The sequence below is a fragment of the Taurulus bubalis genome, assembly GCF_910589615.1.
Source record: "Taurulus bubalis genome assembly, chromosome: 4".
Lineage (NCBI taxonomy): Eukaryota > Metazoa > Chordata > Actinopteri > Perciformes > Cottidae > Taurulus > Taurulus bubalis.
The window spans coordinates 27,981,844-28,003,820 of NC_136592.1; the positions used below are offsets into that span (position 1 = coordinate 27,981,844).

The window sequence follows — 21,977 nt, forward strand, 5'->3', positions numbered from 1 at the left end:
GCACGGCCTTTTGGGGTTCAAACACTTTGAAGAAGCGTCTGCATGCGGCGCTCCAGCACACGGGACGACCTGCACGACACAGAGGAGGGCCTCTTGGTGCTCTTACCAGTTTAAACTTGGACAGACTGGAACTTTACAGTAAACACTTAATCACAGCTCAACTCACAGTCAAATGGAGACGGGGGTGTCGAGGCTGTGCACGGGACCAGCATGCACTCTGTTCCTCGGGTAGACTCGGTTGGGGTCTTGGCGGCGGGAGCAATCGGAAGGAGTCGCTCCTCCCGCGTTGGGGGAGCGGGTTAACATTTAGCGGCGGAAGGTATTTACACAACATCACGGACTAAACACGTCTACACGTACGGGGTCTAAAAAGGGGTCCGAGGCCGGTATGTACACAAGAGGAGGGAGGTGTGCTTAGAATAGAGGCGGGGATTGTCAGAAGTCTCTGCTTTTCAGAGCCGAGATGCCGTTTTCAAGTAAGAGAGGCACGAGGACGGGTGGCGGTGGTGTTGTGGGTGTAGACTAGCTAGGAAGGGGTCTCGGTGACAGGATCTTGGGTTTTCCTTCCGCCTCCTTCCCCTTCACTGCCGCCACGTAGGAGAAAAGGCAGAGGACGGAGTAACAGATCTGATGCGCCTGCAGGAGGAAAGAAATGACGGATGAGGAGGATAACGACTCAGACGTGACGTCACAAACGACACCAGGAACAAAGACGAGTGCTAATAAACATGCTTTGATATTTTAAAAGAGTCCTGAGGTACCCGCCGGTTTCATGACGCTCACGGAGCTACTGGCACCTGTGGGTGTGGTTCAGGTGTGGGTGTGGTTCAGGTGTGAGTGTGGTTTAGATGTGGTTCAGGTGTGGGTGTGGTTCAGGTGTGGTTTAGGTATGATTCAGATGTGGTTTTGGTGTGGTTAAGGTGTGGGTGTGGTTCAGGTGTGGTTCAGGTGTGCGAGAGGCGACCGTTCCTCCTAAAACAACAATGGCGGCTCCCCAAGAGGGTTAGCGGAGATGCTGCTGTAGCATCAGTTACATCGGAGCCGGAGAGTCGTTCTCTAAGAGCTCTGAAGGGTTTTCTAGATGGAAAAGATGATGTCGCTCTTCTCCCAACTCGCTTCCCTTTAAAACGGTTTGATTGACAGGTGGGTCATCCAATCACCTGCCACTAGTGTTTTGAAAGAGCCCGGCCTTCTTAGAAAACGCACCGAGACATCAATCTACAAAACTCTATTACTTTTTAACATGAAAGTCTTGCCGTTCACGAGGTAAAGAGCATAAAATGTCCCTGTTGGTGCATAAAAACGCATCTTTAAGTAAGAAAATAACAATATTTTGAGTTATTTATAAAAAAATTATATATATATTTTTTAAACAAGACAGTCTTCATGCTTGGCTGAGGTGGAAACGTTGGTCCATCTATAAAAGCAAAATGTAACATTGCAGTTCATTTCATGACATGAATCACGACGTACTTAAAGAAAGCTGAAGCGTCCACTGATCTGTGTTTTTCCTACATGTTTTGCCACATCTGGGTTTGGGCCCTCGTCATCTTCCTCTTCATCATCATCTAAACCACAGCCCGGTCTGCCGGGTAAAAGTCCTTAATCCACGAGGACCGACTCCCTAAACGTACTTTCTCTTCATCTTCCTAAATCTTTCCGCCGAGCTAACTGTTGCTAAAGTAAGTAGCATATTCAGCAGGGTCTAAATAGCTGCCGTGTGACGTTCAGCGTTTCTAATCCGTGCGGCGTCGGGTCTGAACATCCTGAAAGATGAAGTGGAGTCATAACACCGAGCGAGGTGAACACGGGGCCAAACCCTCAGAAGGTGCTTTAATCCGTTAATCACCAGAGGGAGTCGAACCGCTGCACTATAGTGATTAACTTCACACATTATAAAGCGTTAAGTGGTTCCACTGAGATTACAGCATCAGTTTTCAGAGTTAAATTCGTGTTAGTGTTCCCAAAGGGGAGTGTGAATGAGAGCTCACCTCCACAGCGGGAATGTTTACCGATTAAAACGCCGGAGTGAAAAAGAGGGATATTTCTGCAGTGTGACCATGTGACCGGTGCGAGTATGGACTCTGACAGAAGGAGTGAGGACTCACCATGGGGGTCTTGTACTTGTGGATCACCACTTCTTTAGTTTCAGGAACTATGCCGGTGCGAGAGACAAAACAAAGAATTCAAAGGCAGCAGGAACCTTAATGAGTTCATGCTTGGGAGATTTGGGGAGGGTGTAAAATGGGATGTGGGCCAAGAAGAGTCCACCGCAACAGTCAGGGGAGGCGACGAGAACAACAGACGCTCGCCTGCTGCTGAATCCATGTTATTGATTCAGGCGCTTGTCCGGCATATTGATCACATTGTGTGATGTTAAAGTGTTAAATTTGAATTTGTGACTGTTTCGGCGAGACGTTCATGGCCCACAAAATGTTCAAATGAAGACACAAAATGTTGAAAAAAGATCAAGAAAAAGAAAGATATCCCCCCCCCCCCACCAATGAACTGGAAGTTAAAAAGACATCACAGAAAAGGAAAAGCATCTCCGAGAGGACGAACCCCCTTTGACCCGGGACCCCGTCACTGCCCACAGGACAGGTGGACTTTTCATTAGTAACTGTGAACCCGCAGCAGAGATGAGGAGGCGGAGGTCTGGGAAATGTGAAACCCCAAAAAAGAAACGGTCCCACCAAAGATCTCCACTTGCTGAGATTCAGAGGCAGACTACCGGAGAATGAGTGATGGGAGTCTGAGGTCAGCAGCGAGCGATGAGGGAAGCAGAAGGAGGGGGAACTCATAACACAGAAAGAAACATCAATGAAAAGGACCGGAGTGAGGAAAGTATTCAGCACAGAGTTAAGTTTGGGTAAGAAAGGAGAAAGGTGACAAGACTTTACCTGCTGGAGAATGAAGGTTTTCATAGTGGCAAAGATGAGGGCAACATTACAAAAGCAGCACAGAGACACGGCAGTAACCCAGCCTGGCTTCATATTCCTGCTCCAAGAGGCTTTTAGGACTTATTCCTACCAATGTAAACTTGGAGCGACTCTTTTTTATTAAAAACATAAAAGACGCGGCCTGAACTACTGTACGAATCATTGTATTACTTCTCTCCATCAGGCTCGTGTTCGTTTGTTTGTTTAAATAAAGTTGTTTGTCATGTTGTCAATAAAATAAAATGTGGGCTCTAAATACGGTTTCCTTTAAATAATTGTATTTATTAAACGTGTTTTTTTTGCATTGTGAAATGGACACTTTATTGACGTATTAACACTTAAAAAATAAAAATAAATTTACTGTCAATTTAGATTAATCCTGTGTTTTTCAAACTTAAGGCAACGAAAAGAGTTTAATTGCTAAAAGTAGTCACTTAAAGCTACAGTTGGTAACTTAAATAGCAATCATGTTGTTATAGTTGCTCAAACTGTCACTAGATCCTATAACAGGTTGACTATAGTCAGTGAACAAATCAGGTTGCTCTGCCTCCTTTTAGGACTATTAAAGACATTTTCATGAACAAAAGAAATATATTCATTATGCGGTGGTATTCTATATTCTTATTACCAAGTTAGTCCAAACACGTACATCTTTTAAAAACAAGTGACACATGTATTACTACATACTTTAAAAGAGCCTTAATAATTGTGTAGTTTAGCATTGTAGTTTCAGTAGTAAATAGTGCATTTGTTGGGAACTATTTTCAGTCGTGGATTAATACGAACTTCATATATATATATATATATATATATATATATATATATATATATATATATATATATATATATATATATATATATATATATATATATATATATATATATATATATATATATATATAGTGGCTATTTTTGGACTCATCACTTAAAAAAGGTTTTAAAATGAATTACACATTAAATTACACATCTACCTTTTAAGAACTGACGTTACTTCGCGCCTACTTGTTGTAAAATAGAAACGCCTAACACTTTCCTCACTCTCCTGTTTTACGCTGCACACTTTTGATTCCTCGTCCCTATTCATCAAGCAAACTAAAAGCGTAGCTCTAAACTTTTACCCTGGCAAAAAAAAAAACACATCGACTGAAGAATTCATCGCTCACGTAGTCACCTGCAGACGCCAGAGTCTCGACGTTCCTCGAGGTGAGCGAGTATCCAATTTAGCGAAAACCCTTATTAGCCCTCGTCAATACATTTGCCTTGACGCTGAGTTACTGCCGTGCCGAGTACAGGCCTAGAATCAATAGATGGTGTAATTACCAAATTCCTCCAGGACAAAGACTCCCTTCACTGTATTGCACTTTTTAATGTGACTCAGCTCTATGAAAACCTAAAAAAACAAACAAAAACACAAACAAAACAAGACAGAACATTATTAACTCAACAACACTGGATGAAAGGTTAACACTTCATATTTAAAAATTAAATGTAACATGTTAAACTTGTTTTATTCAGTGTGAAAGGTCAAATTAAAACAAACTATACATGGAAGTGCAAGCTTTGAACAGCTAAAGAAAGAAAAGAAAAAGCACACGATGAGAAGTTTCCATGATCGAACGCATACGTGGGCGACGGTTAAATGATGTTTCATAACAGAACTGGCACATTTATATTTATATTTGGGGCGTAAACCGCAAAAGGTAGTTACAAAAAGAAATAAAAAACATTTATTTTAATGCTCAGGGATGCAATATGGCCCATATGATGCATACATGGAAGTTCCATATAAAAATGTAGACAAGGACACAAAATTAGATTTGCCACACAGCTACAACAGTAAAAAAAAAAAATAGGTAGAAGAAAAACAAACACAAACAAAAAGGAATCCAATAAGATGTAACTGCTAATAAGCAAACACAGCAGAGGTTGTGTACCTTCCGCTCCTTGCAGGGGGAGAGAGCATGGGAGAGAAATGGTTTGGATTATTATCGGACAGAAGAGCACAGACACTCGACGGCGCTTATTGCTCGGGTTCAACTCGACCGTTAGCTAAGAAGTTAGCGGCGCCAATGTGAAAAGAAAAACAACAACAACAAAAAGAGGTCACAAGAGGATTCAGCCCCCAAAAAATAAAGGGGGGGGGGGGGGGGGGTTAAATAAATACAAAAAGAGGACTAGAGGTTTGACTAGTATCGAGAGCTGGATTCACCTTTGTTTTCCTGGACTTAAACGTCTCAGTCCCCCAGAGCCCTCCATGCCTCCTCCTCCAGCAACAAGGGCCGGCACCAACACCCACGCTCACACAGCAGCACCCGAGGGCCCAGCGCTCACTCACATCAGATTTTTAATATATATATATATATATATATATATATATATATATATATATATATATATATATATAATTAAAATCTGTTGAATAGTTGAATTTAGTCATTTAAAAAGAGCAAAGCTCCTGGAGCCGATCGTCAAAAAACTCAATCTCAGAACTCATTGGCTCTACATTCTCTACAAACTCATGTCTTTAAAAGGTTAATTGCATTACGCTTGTATGATTAAAACTCTTTAAAAAAAAAAAAATAATCAACTGGAGCCCAAAGAGCCCTAGGTAGAAAAAAGCAGAAGCGGTGAGGAAAAGCAGGCAGTGGTCAAAACCGTGACTCGGTGTAGCAACGAGCTAAAGGGTCAGTTCACCCAAATTATAGAACTACCGTGCGTCTGGCCCAGCAGAACGTTTTTACAATAGAGATTAATGGAACTGTATTTGTGGCGCTCACAGAAACGGAAAAAACACAACACACCGACCGACTGTGCTGAGCGACGTTACCACTCATTGGGAAGCTTATTCACTCAACCTTTAGCTCTGGTTTTGGTCTCCACCAATATTCACTCAACCTTTAGCTCTGGTTTAGTCTCCACCAATGTACACTAAGCTTTTAGCTCTGGTTTAGTCTCCACCAATATTCACTCAACCTTTAGCTCTGGTTTAGTCTCCACCAATGTACACTAAGCTTTTAGCTCTGGTTTAGTCTCCACCAATATCCACTAAGCCTTAAGCTCTGGTTTTAGTCTCCACCAATATTCACTAAGCTTTTAGCTCTGGTTTAGTCTCCACCAATATTCACTAAGCTTTTAGCTCTGGTTTAGTCTCCACCAATATTCACTCAACCTTTAGCTCTGGTTTAGTCTCCACCAATATTCACTCAACCTTTAGCTCTGGTTTAGTCTCCACCAATATTCACTAAGCTTTTAGCTCTGGTTTAGTCTCCACCAATATTCACTAAGCTTTTAGCTCTGGTTTAGTCTCCACCAATATTCACTAAGCTTTTAGCTCTGGTTTAGTCTCCACCAATATTCACTAAGCTTTTAGCTCTGGTTTAGTCTCCACCAATATTCACTAAGCTTTTAGCTCTGGTTTAGTCTCCACCAATATTCACTAAGCTTTTAGCTCTGGTTTAGTCTCCACCAATATTCACTAAGCTTTTAGCTCTGGTTAAGTCTCCACCAATATTCACTAAGCTTTTAGCTCTGGTTTTAGTCTCCACCAACTGAGAGAAATATCTGACTCTCTAGCTACGTTCTCTGCGTTCTGTCTGGCGGAAAGTGAGTTTTAGAGCTTCTTCACAGAGTGAACCAAAAAAAAAGAAGGTAAAGCCGGAAAAATCTAAACAAAGAGGCTGGAACAAAAATGTATTTAGCACATATCTCTCTATTCAGTACATTTTCTCTCAAAAAGGAGGTAAAAGTGCATGTTTTTGTGTGCTGTGACAGAGTGACCACCAACAGATGAGATTTTATTCACCTTCATTGTATTGGGTTGAAAGGCAGATTCAACCAAAACCGTCTGCATGGACAGACGCCACAAGAGGTGAAGAAGACGTCTTTTATTCTTGTAATTTGGGGGAACTGACCCTTAAAATTTCTTTTATTGTTGAGGAATCTGTCTAAAGGTGTCGGATCACCTCCCTCTTTTATTGCATTGTTTTTGAAGATGCTCAATATGTATGAAGTGTCCGTTAGTGGCTCCCTGGTCTCTGTTCCTCACACTACTCACGACATTGTTCAAACACAGCCACACACACACACACACACACCCCTGAGGAGGTATACAAACCCCCCCGACTACAACGTGAAGACAACACATGGTGATGTTCAAGGGTCCAAACTTGAAATGTGAAAAGTTGCTATTTAAATAGCCAATTATTAATGAAAAGTCTTTGCTCAAGGTCACCCGTCTTACCGCTGATGCACAACACACACACACACACACACACACACACACACACACACACACACACACACACACACATTAAGACACACAAACACATTAACACTTCGTCTCCTCCCACACAGTAAATGAACAATGAGGTTTGTGCACCACGGATGTAAAAAAAAGAAACTTGTGTGGAGGGATGTGTTAATATCGGTTTTGGGAAACGCATGCATACGAATGCAGACACACACACACACGTACACACACACACACACACCATAAACTGAACAAAAAGAAAAATCCAAAAAAGCAAAAGCACAGACAGGAATTCTTCCTCTAAGGGAAAAGAGGTCGGAGTAAACGTCAATCAAATTAGTTGTCGTCACAGACTTTTTTGACTTTTTCTTTCTTAACAATAGAGGAAGACATCACGAGATGAAAGGAAATGAGGCAAACAGAAGGAGGGGATGAACTCTTAGCCATCACGAGTGATTGTTTTTTTATTTCCATGCCCGTGTGTGAGATGAGAAGCGGTTTCTCTGCCGCGGCAGGAGCCTCCTACCTGGCTGTGCATGAACTTGAGGTTGATTCCTTCCAGCGTGACTTGCAGCAGTCCACCTTCCCCAGTCTTCATGTCCTGGACGGGAAACTCTCCGCCCAGCTCAGGACCTGAGCCAAGGAAGGAGAAGGACAGAGTTTAGAGCGAGTGTAGATAAGTAATCCTGAATCTCAGCAGGCTGAAAACATTCCACGCTGATCCAAAGATGACATCTTTATGACGTGGTATCAGGGAAATCTACGGAAATATTCAGAGAGAGAAGAAAAAAAAAAGTAGAGATTTTCGTCGTAACTCTCCGAGAAAGATCTTGGATATCCACTCAATTTGTATTTTACGCGATTATAAAGTCATAAATCTGCAACAACTGAGTCATACCAGATGCCACAGCTGAAGCAATGTGGTTCATTTGAACAAAAACTATGTAAAGAAACCTTTTAACTATAATCACAGAGAATATCCAAGTCTCTAACCCCAACAGGCAACAATTCAAGACGACGGAGAGAGAGCGCCTCACCTGGTTTAATGCTCTGCTGTCTCGCTGCAGCTCTTTCCATGCTGTCTTTAACACAGTAGTAGAGTTCACGACACTAGAGCGCAAAGAGGGGAAAGTTAATTTAACTCTCCAACAGATGCTCTTAATAATCAAAAAGGTGCAGGATGCGGAGAGAGGCCCCGCTCTGACCTTTTTGGTATAGAACTTGTTGAGCTGCGTCTCCTGGCCGTTGCGTCTCCAGAGGCACAGCACCTTGGTCTTGGGGCAGTAGGTCATGTTGATGAGCTTCTCGTACCACCAGCGCTCGTAGACGGTGCCGATGTTGCTGCGCAGGACGATGCAGTCGTCGCACACCTGAAGCAGCGATGAGTAATGTTCAGGAAAATGAGATGCGACATTGGAGGATGTGAGTGTATTTCTTTACGAAGACGTACACGACTTCAACCACCGGGAAGCTGAACTCTCCCCACTCCTCTTTTTAGACTCCTATGTGTGACTGCTGCTATAATATAGACTGATCGTTTCTCTTAACCCTTTTAGATATGTAATGATGACAGTCCGCCTGGTCCTTTTTGCCTTATTTATCAATAAATGTGTCAAAAAAATGTCCTTTTGGCAAAATTATTTTTGCTCCTTTTTTCAGGAGAAATGTAACTTTCAAAATCTGGCAAGTAGCTGTCATTATTATATGTTATAAAGGCTTAAAACACTGTGTAAAAGCTAAAAAGTAAAGAAACGTATTTGAATGTCTATCATATTTCTCTTCTAAACAATTGAAAATGAGCAAAGCTTTTGAGATTACAGAAATTAAATTGAACCTATTTTACATCTTCTCAAACAGTTCAGTGTCCATGTTATAGCCTTTTATATGTATATATATAAAAAAAAATTTTTTTCAACTTCATGTTGAAGAATTGACAATAAAGCTGACTTTAACCCTTTAAAAAACCTTGCGCGAAAATCCCCCTGCGCCTATTATCAGACAATCAAATATTTTTTTTTACGTTTCCTTAATTATCTCCTCTTATCTCAGAACCACATCGTTGTTTAACTTGAAATTGAAATTTGAATTTCTGCAATACCGCAACCCTTGTGAGAAGAGACACGAGTTGTAAAAATAATTTGAGTAACCGTTAAGTTTAAGTACTTATGTAAACTCAGTCAGCTCCGTCAACTTTCTACGGGAGACCATAAGGTTTTACTAAATCCTTAATAAGTAGATTCCACTAACAAACACATCTCTTGTGGGAGTCTAAATATAAAACATAAGCTTTACAGACCCCCTATTAGTACATGAAAAATCACAAAACGGACAGAGTATCTTTTTTTATTTTTTTCTCCGTGTCACGTTTTCTCGTCCTCAAGGCTTCCTGCTCAGCTCACGTTCCATAACCACGTCATACAGCATGTGCGGGAGGAGACGGCCATTTTAAATACCAGCATGCTCCATTCAGACAATCTTTGGGCATAAACTAAGTAGTGTTTCCATTTTTGAACCGAACGACACCGCTTTTTGACTGAAATTCCTTTGCCCACCCCAATGCTGTGTTTTATTGTGATTCCGATTATTTAGGTCCTTCTCTTTCCAAAAAGGTGTTTTATTAGTATGTGGGCTGTTGTTAGGCTACTATAATACCAAAGACCCGCCGTACCTCCATGAAGAAGATGTCTCCCGTGGTGTCGGTGCCGGCGTGCACAACGAACGTTTGCTTCTTGATGTGCCGGCTGCCGCTGGGCCTGATGGACAGCTCGCGGCCGTTCTTAAAAACAAAAACGTATAGTTCAGTGGCAGTCGGGGCGGCCGGAAGAGCAGCCGGCTGTATTTGGGCGGCCGGACGCTCACCATGCTGGCCAGCTTGTCCAGTATCTCATTGACCTCTTGGCTGTACGCGAGGCCGATGTGGGACTTCCCCATCAAGCGCCTCACTTTCTTCTTGATGTCGTTTTTGTCCAGCTGATAAAACAAAAAAAGCTGTCGTAAAACTTGAGATATGTGGGGGTGAAAAAAAAGAGAAGTAAAGTTATGATTAGGGCTGGGCGGTATGGCCAAAAATTCATATCACGGTATTTTGAAAGATTCTGGCGGTTTCACGGTATTTTTTTCCCAAATAAACACATTCATTGACTGATGCCGAAAAGGACCGCTTCCGCCATCGTTATTCACCACTCACTCTCAACTGGCCAGCAGCTGTTTTGATTGGTACATCGGGAGCTAAAGTGGAGGGATTTAGGACCCAGGGGAATCCCTTGATACTAGTGGCGCATGCGCGGCCGTAACGACTATTGTTATTCTTTGGCCGGCAGCAACATTTAATGTTTACAGTCACAGATACGTGTACAGCGGTCTGAGCTACTTACGTCTCACGGATAGAAGTTGACTCATGGTTTGAAGAAGAAAAAAACATCGCCAAAATGCATGATGGGTAAAGCCCGCCCACTTAGCTGCACAGGAAAAGACTTCTTCCTGCACAAGAAAAGTATTCCTGTGTGGGCGGTGTCATTTACATTTACCCAGCGTGCATTTTGGCGATGTCATTTCTTGCACACCATGAGTCAAGTGAGTTAACATGAGACGTAAATAGCTCGGTCCGCTGCTCCTTCAGCTCCAAGCTGTGAACATTAAATGTTGTTGCCTGCCAAACAGCAGCGACTGGTATGACGGTATGTGAAAAATTGTACAGAAAACTGAAACCGGTATACCGCACAGCCCTAGTTATGATTAAGCTGACAAACAGGCCGCCGTTCCGCACCTTCAACATTAGCATGAAGGCGATCATATTGTGCAGCAGGGTCGCCAGCAGTCGGTCCTCATCGTCCTCCAGGCGCTTGCGGTCGTGATCGCCGAGAGACAAGTATCTGTGTTGACGAACAAAACAAAGGTTTGTCCAAATGTTATCATGATTAAATAATCTAGTGTCTCTGTGTGTGTGTCCGTGTTGAACCTTTCAATCATCTCCTGCGGTCCCTGGTCCATGCCCATGCCCTCACGCTCCAACATCACGGCATCCAAGTAGGCGTCCTCCCAGAACTGCAGCTGGTCCCACAGTGTGGAGCGCTCCTTACCTTTGAACACGCAGACAGAACATATGTGGCTCCGAACACGTGGACATTACCTCAAACGTACTGTTCAAGTCTCACACACACACACACACTCCCAGTTCATTCAGAGTCAAATTGTTTAAGAGGAAAAAAAGCATCTACATTTTAAGGATGTAGTAAATAACACAAAGTTCACAGGATGCAAAATATTTCACTTATAATATCAGTCGCAGAGCCAGATGCTTTTCTTTCCACATCACATTGTGGTAACTTATTAGAGATGACATTTTCACTATTTACCAGCTGGTTGGTCGTTGTGCGCTCAACTAATAATTGCATTTCCGACAGCACTTGAAGGCAACATGCACGTAGTGGACAAGCAAACTCATGAAATGTTAAGCTTTTAAGTGGGAAAGTTAGTCAGAAAACTGGGTGAAAAATGTACAGAAAAGTGAGCAGAAATCGAAATAAATGTTAAAAGTTACATTAAAGCAAATGTAAATCTTTCTTTGATCTCCCCTCTGGGAGAATATTGCAACCAAATTCTTCTGGACCGCTTATATTTTCTATTTTAATCTCAAAACTGATGTGCTGCTCACCAACAGACAGGAGAAACCCACATGATATCACATCGAAGATTAAACACCGAGCCAGTCTGCATGAGCAACGGACACACACACACACACACACACACACACACACACACACACACACACACACACACACACACACACACACACACACACACACACACACACACACACACACACACACACACAAAGAGGGCGAAAGGCAAGAGATTAGCCCTACTTAGCGAAAAGGTTTCCATGGCAGCATCCTCTAGTTGATCCCAAACGGAGCTCTTATCGCGGCCTGGAAGAATTTCCCAGGAGGAGCAGCAGGAGGGAAGAGGAGCAGCGAGAGCAGGAGGGGGTTAGGCGAGAGGCGAGGGTTTAATGGCAAAAACAAGAGCAGAGCGAGCCGAGAACCGCCGGGGAGGAACGGAGACGCTGAGCGTTTATGATCCGTTCAACCGTGTGGAAACAACACCGACTTAAAGTCAATATTATGGTTAAAAAGTGTCTTTCAAATTAATACATTTTTGTTTTGTGCAGATCTCTGCCAGGGGTCTAATTGCATGCAAGTCTACCAAACCTCTCAGACAACAACTGCTCTTTAAATACACTTATTTTTGTTTACATTTTCATATTTTCTATTTTTGAATGCCGTCTTTCACCGTGTTTATTGTCACCAAACTCCCATATGTGTAACGTACTCAGGTTTCTGAATCAGCGTATAAATGCAACTTCCCTCCTCAATCAGTCGCGTTAATTCACCTCAATGTAAAACTGCGTCAGGAGACACAAACATCAGGGTGTAACCTCTGACCTTCACCGTTTCATAATAAAGAACTTTACACCACTTCTAGTGGTCCAAAGCGACTTACATTTTTGCTCTATGTACCGTAGACACAGCAACGGGGAGCAATTAGGGGTTAAGTGTCTTGCTCAAGGACACAACGACGTGGACTAGCAGAGCCGGGGCGCGAATCACCAACCCTCTGATTGAAAGACAGGCATGCTGACCACTTAGCCATAGTCGCCCCCTATAAAATAACATCGGCCAGAAAAGGTTCAGAGCCAATGCACGAGTTGCAGTAACAGAAAGTAAAACAACGTTACACCTCGGATAACGTTTGTGAAGCAATGCAGTGCTTTCAAGAACACAGGAAGGAAAATGTTTCGAGCGCGGTCGTGGTTCAACGTACCCAGCAGGCCTTCGCACAGGTAGATCCTCATGCTGAGGTCCTCCACGGGCGCCGGCGGCGGCCCCTTCGCCACAGCGAGCGCGGGATCCTTCGCTCTCGGTTTCAGAGTGTGAGTCTTTCCCTGTGGAGGCGGGACACGTTAACCAACAGATAGAACAATGACCCCTCCAACAAAAACAATACAGGCTCGTGTGTTTGGAGTATTAACGCATGAACACCAGACTGCCGAAGACGCGGAAGGACTGTGGAAGTAATCTTGATGAGTGAGTGATGGGGTTTGAAATGACCCTCACCTCTTATTTATATTTAACTCAGGGTTCATACACATGTTGACCAATGGATTTCCATGACTTTTAACCAAATTTCCATGACCAAACATTTTGTGAAATCTGGGTGTAAACATGAAAAAGTGAGAAAATGTATTTACGAGAATGTATTTATGAAAATGTATTTTTGAGAATCAAAGCATACAGTGAACCTTAAATGACACAAATGAATGAGAGACAGTAGTTTGATTAAAAGAATAAACATTTATATAGATGCCTGTATGGATGCCTGCTTATATTTTGAGCGTCTTTCTTTTAAAAGCATGTTAATTATTTCAAACTCAGCGTAAATGAACGTCATGAACACATGAATATAACACATTTACATGACTTTTACAAAACTTTTGGGATTTTTGTTATTTCAAGAATCATTTTAAAACTCCATGACATTTCCAGGTTTTCCATGACCGTAAGAACCAGATGCCATTTTAAAGCTCAAATTGAATACGTTCATAATTAAACTGCCTAATAGTTGAAGTAAGAAAAGTGTATTCTACGCATCGGGGACCTTTATACTTACAAAGACAGTGCTGGTGGCTGGATTGGTTTCGATCTCGCTGTCAGAAAGAGCCCCTCTGGACTGAGTTAAATGGCCAGCGACTCTCCCGCCCAGGCCGTCTCCAGCCGTGCTGCTCAGGTCGCTGTCGGCACCGAGAGTCTCTCCAGAGCTGTTGCTTATCTAGACAACAAAGAAATGGGTGTAAGAACAATACATGAGGGAGGTTTCAAGTGCAGGAGGTTTGGTATAAAAGCAGCTTTTAATTTAACACACACACACACACACACACACGCACACACAGTATGCTCTATCAGCTGGAAGTCCAGTCCTTCTTCGAAAGTATATATTTATTGTTTTTTAATGGTTACACTATCGCATGTCTTTTAAATTTTTTTTTTATTACACAATTCTATATGTCTCTCTCTCTGTTTGTGTGTGTGTCTTTTTGTTTTAGTGCACTAAAATAATTGAAATAAAAGGTTATTGGGTTAATGTTTGGCTGCACGCTGTGAGTTCATAATAACTGTCACTAAAACTCCATATTTCCTCTTTATTACTATTTTAGGGTGCTTTATTTTAACTTTCTTGATATGAATTTAAATTGTGCTTGTTTTTGTATTTTTTTGTGCACTAATATTTCAATATATTTTTAAGTCAAGCATTTGGAAAATTATTGGCATTCTATCATTATTTAATACGAGATCACTTCTGATATATGCATCTTTTATAATATATATCACATCTTACTTATGCGACTACATTTCATAAAAAAATGTGCTATATAAATAAAACTTTGTCTTTATTTTTATGATGTCATTATTATTGTCATAAAGATTATAATTACTAGTTGATCAGTCAAGTTTAAGGGTTTAAGCATTTCAAATAGTTTATAAGCAATAATCTGTAACCTACAAATCGATCAATTGTTCACAGTTTTTAACGGGAAAAGAGGAAATGGCCAAACAGATTTAAAACCAGTCATCTCCGGCTCCCACTGGGAGGTCCAGTGGAGCTGGAATAGACCGAAGTGACCTCCGGGTTGGCCGTGCCCTACCACTGTGCTGGCCTCGGAGTCCTGGCTGGTGCTTCTCATCAGGATCGGCGGCTCCGAGCTCGTTACCGACTCCGTGTCACTCTTCTGCCAACCCAAAAGGAGGGGGAGAAGAAACAGAGGGGAGGATACATTGGTATACTTTAGTGCAACAACAGTGAAATCACACTTAAAATACTCCACGGACAGACCTGGGATCCAGACGTGACACCGAGACCGCTGTCGGCGCTGATCTGGGACTTCTTCTCCTCGGCGTCGGCCACCTGGGGGCGCTGCTGCTTCGTCCCGTCAGACCCTGAAGGACAGAACCGCGACCGTCAGCACGTTTCCACGGACGGGGACGACATCATCTTCTTGCCTTACCGGGAGTCGCCTCACTCAAAGCCACCACAGCACAGCAACACCGACGCTACGTCCATCTTTAGTGCCAAAGCCTCCGTTTAAACAGGCCGTTACACAGCAAAGCATCAGCTGCCTTTTGAGAGCAAAGACTCAGCATTAAGCTGCCTCTAGCTGAAATACAGTGACTATAATACAGCTAATCTAAAAAAAAAGAGGTATGACAACACGTTTTATTAGAATGTTATCACACCTTTCTGTATACAACTGAGCATCAACAGATGGAGGGGTTTAAAGATCACAGGGAAGTTACAAGCAGAGAGCGCCGTCAAACTGGGAGAAAATAAATTACAAATGAAAACAAAACTGCAAGAGCGCGACATTAATTCTCAAGTCTCAAAGCAAATGTGGCCCAAGTTACAACAAAACAACCATCAGACACAAGCAGTTAGGCATGCAGACAAACTGGTGGACGGAAAAGGAGACGTTTTCAGTTTGGACGTTGGGATTCGTCGCCTCGGAGGACGCAGACGAGTAGATCAGTACGCTTCCTTGATGTTCTTTCTTTTTTTTTTACTTTTGCAAACCATTTATTAGATTAAATAAGTGTGCTAACAACTGTGAAATATTGGCTGTAAATACACAACTTACAGCGAGCCACTTGAAACTGGGGGGGGAGAAAATGTTTAAAGTGCAGATCATCTTGAAGCATGAGGTCAAAAAAACACTGGGAAATAAAATGTAAATAAAATGAAATATTGTTGAGCTCGACTTTAAACATGAAGTCAACAACTTGAGGATTTTTTTTGGAGCAGTTATTTAGACTGATATAATTGTAGTATGATTTGCGATATTCGAGGGAATGATCGTTATTACATAATATATATTTTGTAATCATATTCAAATTATTGTGTGATTTTTGTCGGGATTTGTATAATATAAAATAATAAAAAAGGGATTTTCTTACGTCTGTAGATATAATGTATTATATCGGTCAGAACAATATTTAAATTAATTGGGTTAATTGTTCAGCCCTAAAACCCTGAGACAGATATCATTTTAAATTGTATTTTAAATGATATTCGTTTAACAAAGATGATATCATTAAATAGTGTATTATAGTAAAACAAGCACATATTGTAATAATTCCATCTGGAAGAACGGTCAAGGAAAAAAATACAAAATAAAAAAAACATACCAAGACTGGCTGCCATCTCAAGTCTGGAATAAACACATGAGCTATAACAGGGGCTTAATTTATCACAGCAATAAATCTGTGAGAAATAATGTGACCCTCAAATACAGCAATAAGGATACCAACTATCTTCAACATCAGAGTATCTCATTCTCAGCTGAAGTTAACCCGATGCACATCTTATTTGTGGAACATAAAGAATCCATGCCTACGTTTTATCCGTTACCCAGTCATACATTCTTATTAGGAGCCTTTTTATTTATTCATGTATAAAGACACTGGTGACTTTGAAAAGGTGGGAGAGAACGGGGTGGGAAAAGGTCAACAGCTTAACACCCCAATCTTTTTTTTTCTTGTTTTTTTCGTGTGTGAAAAGTCTCTTACTCTGTGGTTTTTCCATAGCTTTTTGCTTATCCTGGTGCTTGCTCCACAATTCTACCCAAGATGCATTGCAAGCAAGGAGAGAAAGACAGAGAGAGAGTCAGAGAGCTGGTTTGAAAAGGCATGTATGGGGGATGAGCATTGAAATCAAAACAAAAACAAAAGTAAGCACTGAGGATCTGTCATTTGTTGAATGGAGGCGTTTTGTAACGTTCGCATGCAGCTGCGCTTCAATCTGGACAAAATGAAAAGCATTTTGCTGTCGAGTTGGAGCTAACGTTGTGCAGCAGCTGCTACGCTAACATCACAACACGCCCAGAGCTCCCGGCCTTCCGGCCTGGAGAGCCACACAGTGACGTCGCGATGATCGACTGCATTTGTCTGGCTCTCCAGAGCGAAAAGGGGCGGGAGGTGTTGGAGTCGGAAAAGAGCGTGGGATGAGGGCGGGGCGGGGGGTGGGGTTTGGCGTTTGAGAGGCCGACTAGCCAGCGGGTGAAATGGAGCAGTTGCAGAAGCCGGGATGCAAGTCTCACAGCAAAACTGTAGAATTGAAGGTGCAACTTTTCTAACGGGAAGAGAAGGGGGTGCGGGTGGGAGAGGCGTCAGGGTGGGTGACTCAAAGTGTCCCCCGTACACAGACCCAGAATCAGTCTCAGGAAATTAGGTGGTGAAGAGATTATTACGGATTTCCTAAATCAGTTGGTTCGACTAAATGGAAACAATTGTGGGGAAACTGGGACTGTTTACTGGGGAGTGTTGCTTCCACCCGCCATGCTGAGAGCGAAGGGAGCTGCCATTTTTTTTTGTTTTTCTACAGCACGCCTCGCAGAAACCTGCAGTAAAGGCACAGACGGGCACCGATTTTAATCGACGCACATACCTCCGGTTTTTCCCTTTCGTCCGCTACTGCAGATTTGAGGTATTGGAAGACCAAAACAAAAAAAAGACATGCATTCACAGTGCTAAGAGGCTCACGACAGGACAGGGGTCCAGAGAGGAGGAGGAGGAGGAGGCAAACAGGGGCACAGATATTGGAGGAAGGGAGACAAACACACGCAGTCCAGGCTGGAAGACAGGGACATATTACACACACTTTTCAAGACTTCAACCAGGGCCAAATTCTGAATTCTCTTTTTTGTTTGTTGGGTTACCAGACACAGGGTAACATTTTTGTATTCATATGTTTTGTTAATAAAGCATTGCAGGTCAAAGTGTGTGGAATATCCTGTAGGAATCTGTCGGGGACAAGTGGAGGGACCTTTCTTTGTAAAGGTTGGAGGAAAGGGGGGGCTAGTATTAAGGTTGACGAGCTTGAGGGTAAGGGAGCTCACAGTGCACATGCAACCGGGGCCGGAGTGGTGTACACACCAATCGAGGCAATAAAGTTCTCCTCGTTCAGACTCCGCGTATCAAAATGGCGGGCTCCTCTGCCCATCGCGTGGTGCGGCAGCTGCAGGTGGGGAACGTTCAGGAGGCCCTGAGGCCTGGCGGGCTCCGTGCAACCAGAAGGACTCTCTTTGCTCCCCGGGCTGCCGGCGCTGTCTGTGGGGCTTCGCTTGCGCTTTTCTGGGTCTACCAATTTACCAAAGTGAAAGGGGGGGGAGGGGCCAGAGACAAGAGTTCATCGCCGTTGAAGAAAAAGAAAATATGAGGAGGTTTAAACTGGGAGAGGGTTAACAGTTTTAGACAAAAGAAGGAAAATTAATTGAAATCTAAACTTGACCATTACAGTTAGTGTTTTAGTGAATCTAGCAGCTTGCGGGTTAATTCAAAGACAAAGCGAAGACATGGACAAGCGTTAAAATAAATAAGCCGACAGACTTTTAGTTCTCTACTTTGCATAAATAACACAATGCAGCAGGAAAAGTGTGAACCCGTGTGTGGGACGTACCTTTGGTTTGATAGTGTGTGCGCGCTATTTCCAGTAAGCTGAAGACACTGGCCATCCCTCCAATGCCCGCGTTGGTGTAAGAGTGCTCCAGACTGGAAACCGTGCACTTCAAGATGTCCAGCATGCCTTTGTACACCTTTCTGCTCACCTCCTTGAAGCAAAAACAGTGATGAGGTTTACAAAGACTTCCCACAAGACAACAACGTGACTTTTGACATTTAAGTCGAAGTCACGGTGCAGCGAGTTCACGTGAAACGTGACCAGCAGAGTGCCGTTAAAATTAATATTCAAGAAAACATCACTTACATACAGGCAACCATTTTGATAAGAGTAATTGTTTTGATCGTGTTTTAATATTCAGTCCAACATGTAAAATTGGAGGATTTGACTCATATAGGATATTAAACTGAATATCTTTGTCCATTACTAAATAAAACAAGCGACCTGAATGCATCAACTTGAGCTGTGGGATATTATATTTAATATTTTCTGACATTTTATCGACAAAAATGTATGAAGTGGAATTAATCAGCAGACTAATCAACAATGAATTTTTTTTTTGCAGCCCTGATATAATACAATACAATACAACAAAAAACTACATCTAACCTATATACGCACAAAAGCAATATCTGCAAATACGCGTGCTACTTCTAATAAATAAATTTAAAAAAAAGGTATGAAATAACTTTTATTCTTCTGGCTTTGAGGTGAATATCGTGCTTCTTCTGGCTCATCCGTTTACATTTTTGGGGAGGCACAAACACGCGTCTCACCACATCGCGTATGATCTCCTGCCGGGCGTCCTCCTCCGACTGGATGGCTCGGTTCAGCTTGCTCAGCACGAAGACGCGAAGCTGCTCGTTCTCCAGCAGGCGGCGCACTTTTTTCATGTTGAGCCAGCCGACTCCCTGACCGTCCAGAACGCTCTGCACCACTTCCTTCAGGAACTGCTGGTTCTCACTGAATGGAATCAACAGATATGCCGGGATGAACATTTAAATACATGACGTGACTCGTATCTTCCGAATCTCTCACGGAAGTTGAAGTCGTTACCTCGTGTTGTTGACTCGGCCCTGAGGAGAGGGAGACTCCCTCTTCACGGTTGGACTGTGCTTGATTACCGAAGACTTCTGGTCCACGAGGGCTCGAGGTGCACGAGCGCCTGGAACAAGAACCGACAACAATGAGGTTCCTGAACGCCACAGAGCAAGAAAATCAAAATAACACACACAAAAGAAAAGGTCACTAGACAGAAGATCACACAGTAGAAGAGAACTGGACACACAACACACACACAAGCTCACCAGGAAAAGTAAACCAGGACGGGAATCAACTTTGAAACTAGTCTTTTTGTGTTTTTAAAGCTACCACATCACTGTGTGAAGAGGACAGACACACCTGGACTCTACTGAAGGTTATCTACTGCAGCACTAGCTGCTAGAGTCTATTATTACAACAAAGGAGGCGAAGGACAAATCAAACAGGGACACGGTGTGAGCGCGCACACACACACACACACACACACACGTCTAAATGGTGCTCTTGGTGTTGGCATCACACGTTAGCAGCAGAGAGATGTGAGGTCAGACGGAGGAGAGTGTGTACAGCAACGACATCGGTGATGTCATGCATGAAAGAAAATAAAGAGGCCGAGGAAAATGAGCTGCAAGCGAAGGTCACGAGGCGACTCGCTGTGAAAACGAGAGGGAACTACTAGTCAATCCTTTTAGGATTAGATTACAATATCATGCTTAAAAGAGGCTTTAAACATTTTATTCTTACGCACTCAATTGGCTCAAATGAATACTTAGGAGACTTGACCAGACTTGAGTTCAATCCACTGCAGCATTTAATGAAGCGGCTCATTAGTGAGCGTCATATCTTGTTGCAGACTCTCTTTTTTTTTTTCATACTTTAGAGGCACCGTCGAATTTTCCTAATACTATTAATGACTTCAAAAGTCGTTTGATCTTCTCGTGATAAAATAAATTCCCCTGATTTGATTTTTTTTTTTTAAATCATTCCATTCAAAACTGGGCAGACGCTGCATTTCATTATAAACTATGCACGTTGTGTCAACTCCCATTTTTCTTCATGGCCAAAACCTACAACTGTTATGACTCATTCTGTACCTATCAATTATAATCAAATATCTCTCTACTGACCACCAGGGGGCGACTCCTCTGGTTGTATAGAAGTCAATGCTTCATGTGTTAAAGCGGCATTCTCTCTCCTGACCACCAGGGGGCGACTCCTCTGGTTGTATAGAAGTCTATATAAATGACTACTTCTCTCTTGATTTATTCCCTCAGTAAACATTGTAAACATGAGTTTATGTCTCAATAAAAAAAGACAGCATCCCACAACCCGAGGCGACTGCTCCCGCTTCTCATGTACGGTCCATCGCGTAAACACAGATGTTGGTCTGCGTTTAAAATTAGACGGCCACGTCCTCAACGATGTTCACAAATGGAGAGAAAGTCAGCATTCATTTTTGCATGTCCTCTATAAACCGGAGCGTGAGAAGAAAACTAATAAAAAAGACAAACATGAAGCCACAGAAAGCTGGAAGACGCAGACAATATGGGGACTGTTCTGCAGAAAAGTTCAGTTTGGGATCCAAGACCAGAATCCCCGATATGCAAGAAATCCAACCAATCCTCCGACAGCCAGACTGTTGATCGTTAAAGCGATCAATAAGTCCCGTTGGATTGATCGTCAAACGACCTGGTGAGGAAAGCTTCCTGCCCGAGTCCCTTTGCACAAATAAAACTCAACCTTACAACTCAGAGAAATTAAGAGTCGACCTGGATGGAAGTCACATGGTCAGGCCGATGTGGGTTTGGGTCAAAGTTCATGTGAAACCAAACATTAAGTAAGTGTGCCATGATCACAATATTATTTTTGGCAATCAGAAACGTTATGCAAATGTTGCACGATCTCAAGCGCCGAGCTTCAGCCGTACGATGGTTCCTAAAGCACCTCGAATGAAATACGAGTACTGGACTTTGTCTGCAGGTGCAAACAGTGATCCACAGCCGCACACTGTCATACGTTCATTTGGAGAGTTTGACCTGAGCTACAAGAATTTGAGGGCAAGTTGAACCGACACTTTCTGGCGGATTCTGTTTCTGAAGGCATGAAAGGAAGATGGAGTCCACTCCTACATGCAGGGGACGGAAAAGCTCTTCTGATCCGACATCCGTCATTACAGGCCGGTTTATTGTCACTTTTGCGTGACAGCGGGCACCGATCGTTTATTATTATTATTATTATTGCTG

General features: G+C 42.7%; 1 protein-coding gene across 1 annotated transcript in view; it reads right to left on the minus strand.

Moving 5' to 3' along the window:
• Positions 1-519: 519 nt before the first annotated feature.
• The window catches only part of madd (MAP-kinase activating death domain), a 37,820-nt gene continuing 16,362 nt past the window's right edge, over positions 520-21,977 (minus strand). The window contains exons 16-35 of the mRNA XM_079216975.1: positions 19,750-19,858; positions 19,470-19,656; positions 18,694-18,844; positions 18,171-18,374; positions 16,806-16,856; positions 15,079-15,182; positions 14,891-14,974; positions 13,858-14,016; positions 13,012-13,132; positions 12,054-12,116; positions 11,147-11,267; positions 10,955-11,060; positions 10,048-10,158; positions 9,857-9,964; positions 8,394-8,558; positions 8,226-8,298; positions 7,715-7,821; positions 4,260-4,329; positions 2,109-2,155; positions 520-636 (exon numbers count right to left, since the gene is read on the minus strand). Coding sequence (XP_079073101.1) covers positions 523-636; positions 2,109-2,155; positions 4,260-4,329; positions 7,715-7,821; positions 8,226-8,298; positions 8,394-8,558; positions 9,857-9,964; positions 10,048-10,158; positions 10,955-11,060; positions 11,147-11,267; positions 12,054-12,116; positions 13,012-13,132; positions 13,858-14,016; positions 14,891-14,974; positions 15,079-15,182; positions 16,806-16,856; positions 18,171-18,374; positions 18,694-18,844; positions 19,470-19,656; positions 19,750-19,858 — 2,255 coding nt within the window. The 3' untranslated portion in view covers positions 520-522. The remainder of the gene's footprint in view (positions 637-2,108; positions 2,156-4,259; positions 4,330-7,714; positions 7,822-8,225; positions 8,299-8,393; positions 8,559-9,856; positions 9,965-10,047; positions 10,159-10,954; positions 11,061-11,146; positions 11,268-12,053; positions 12,117-13,011; positions 13,133-13,857; positions 14,017-14,890; positions 14,975-15,078; positions 15,183-16,805; positions 16,857-18,170; positions 18,375-18,693; positions 18,845-19,469; positions 19,657-19,749; positions 19,859-21,977) is intronic.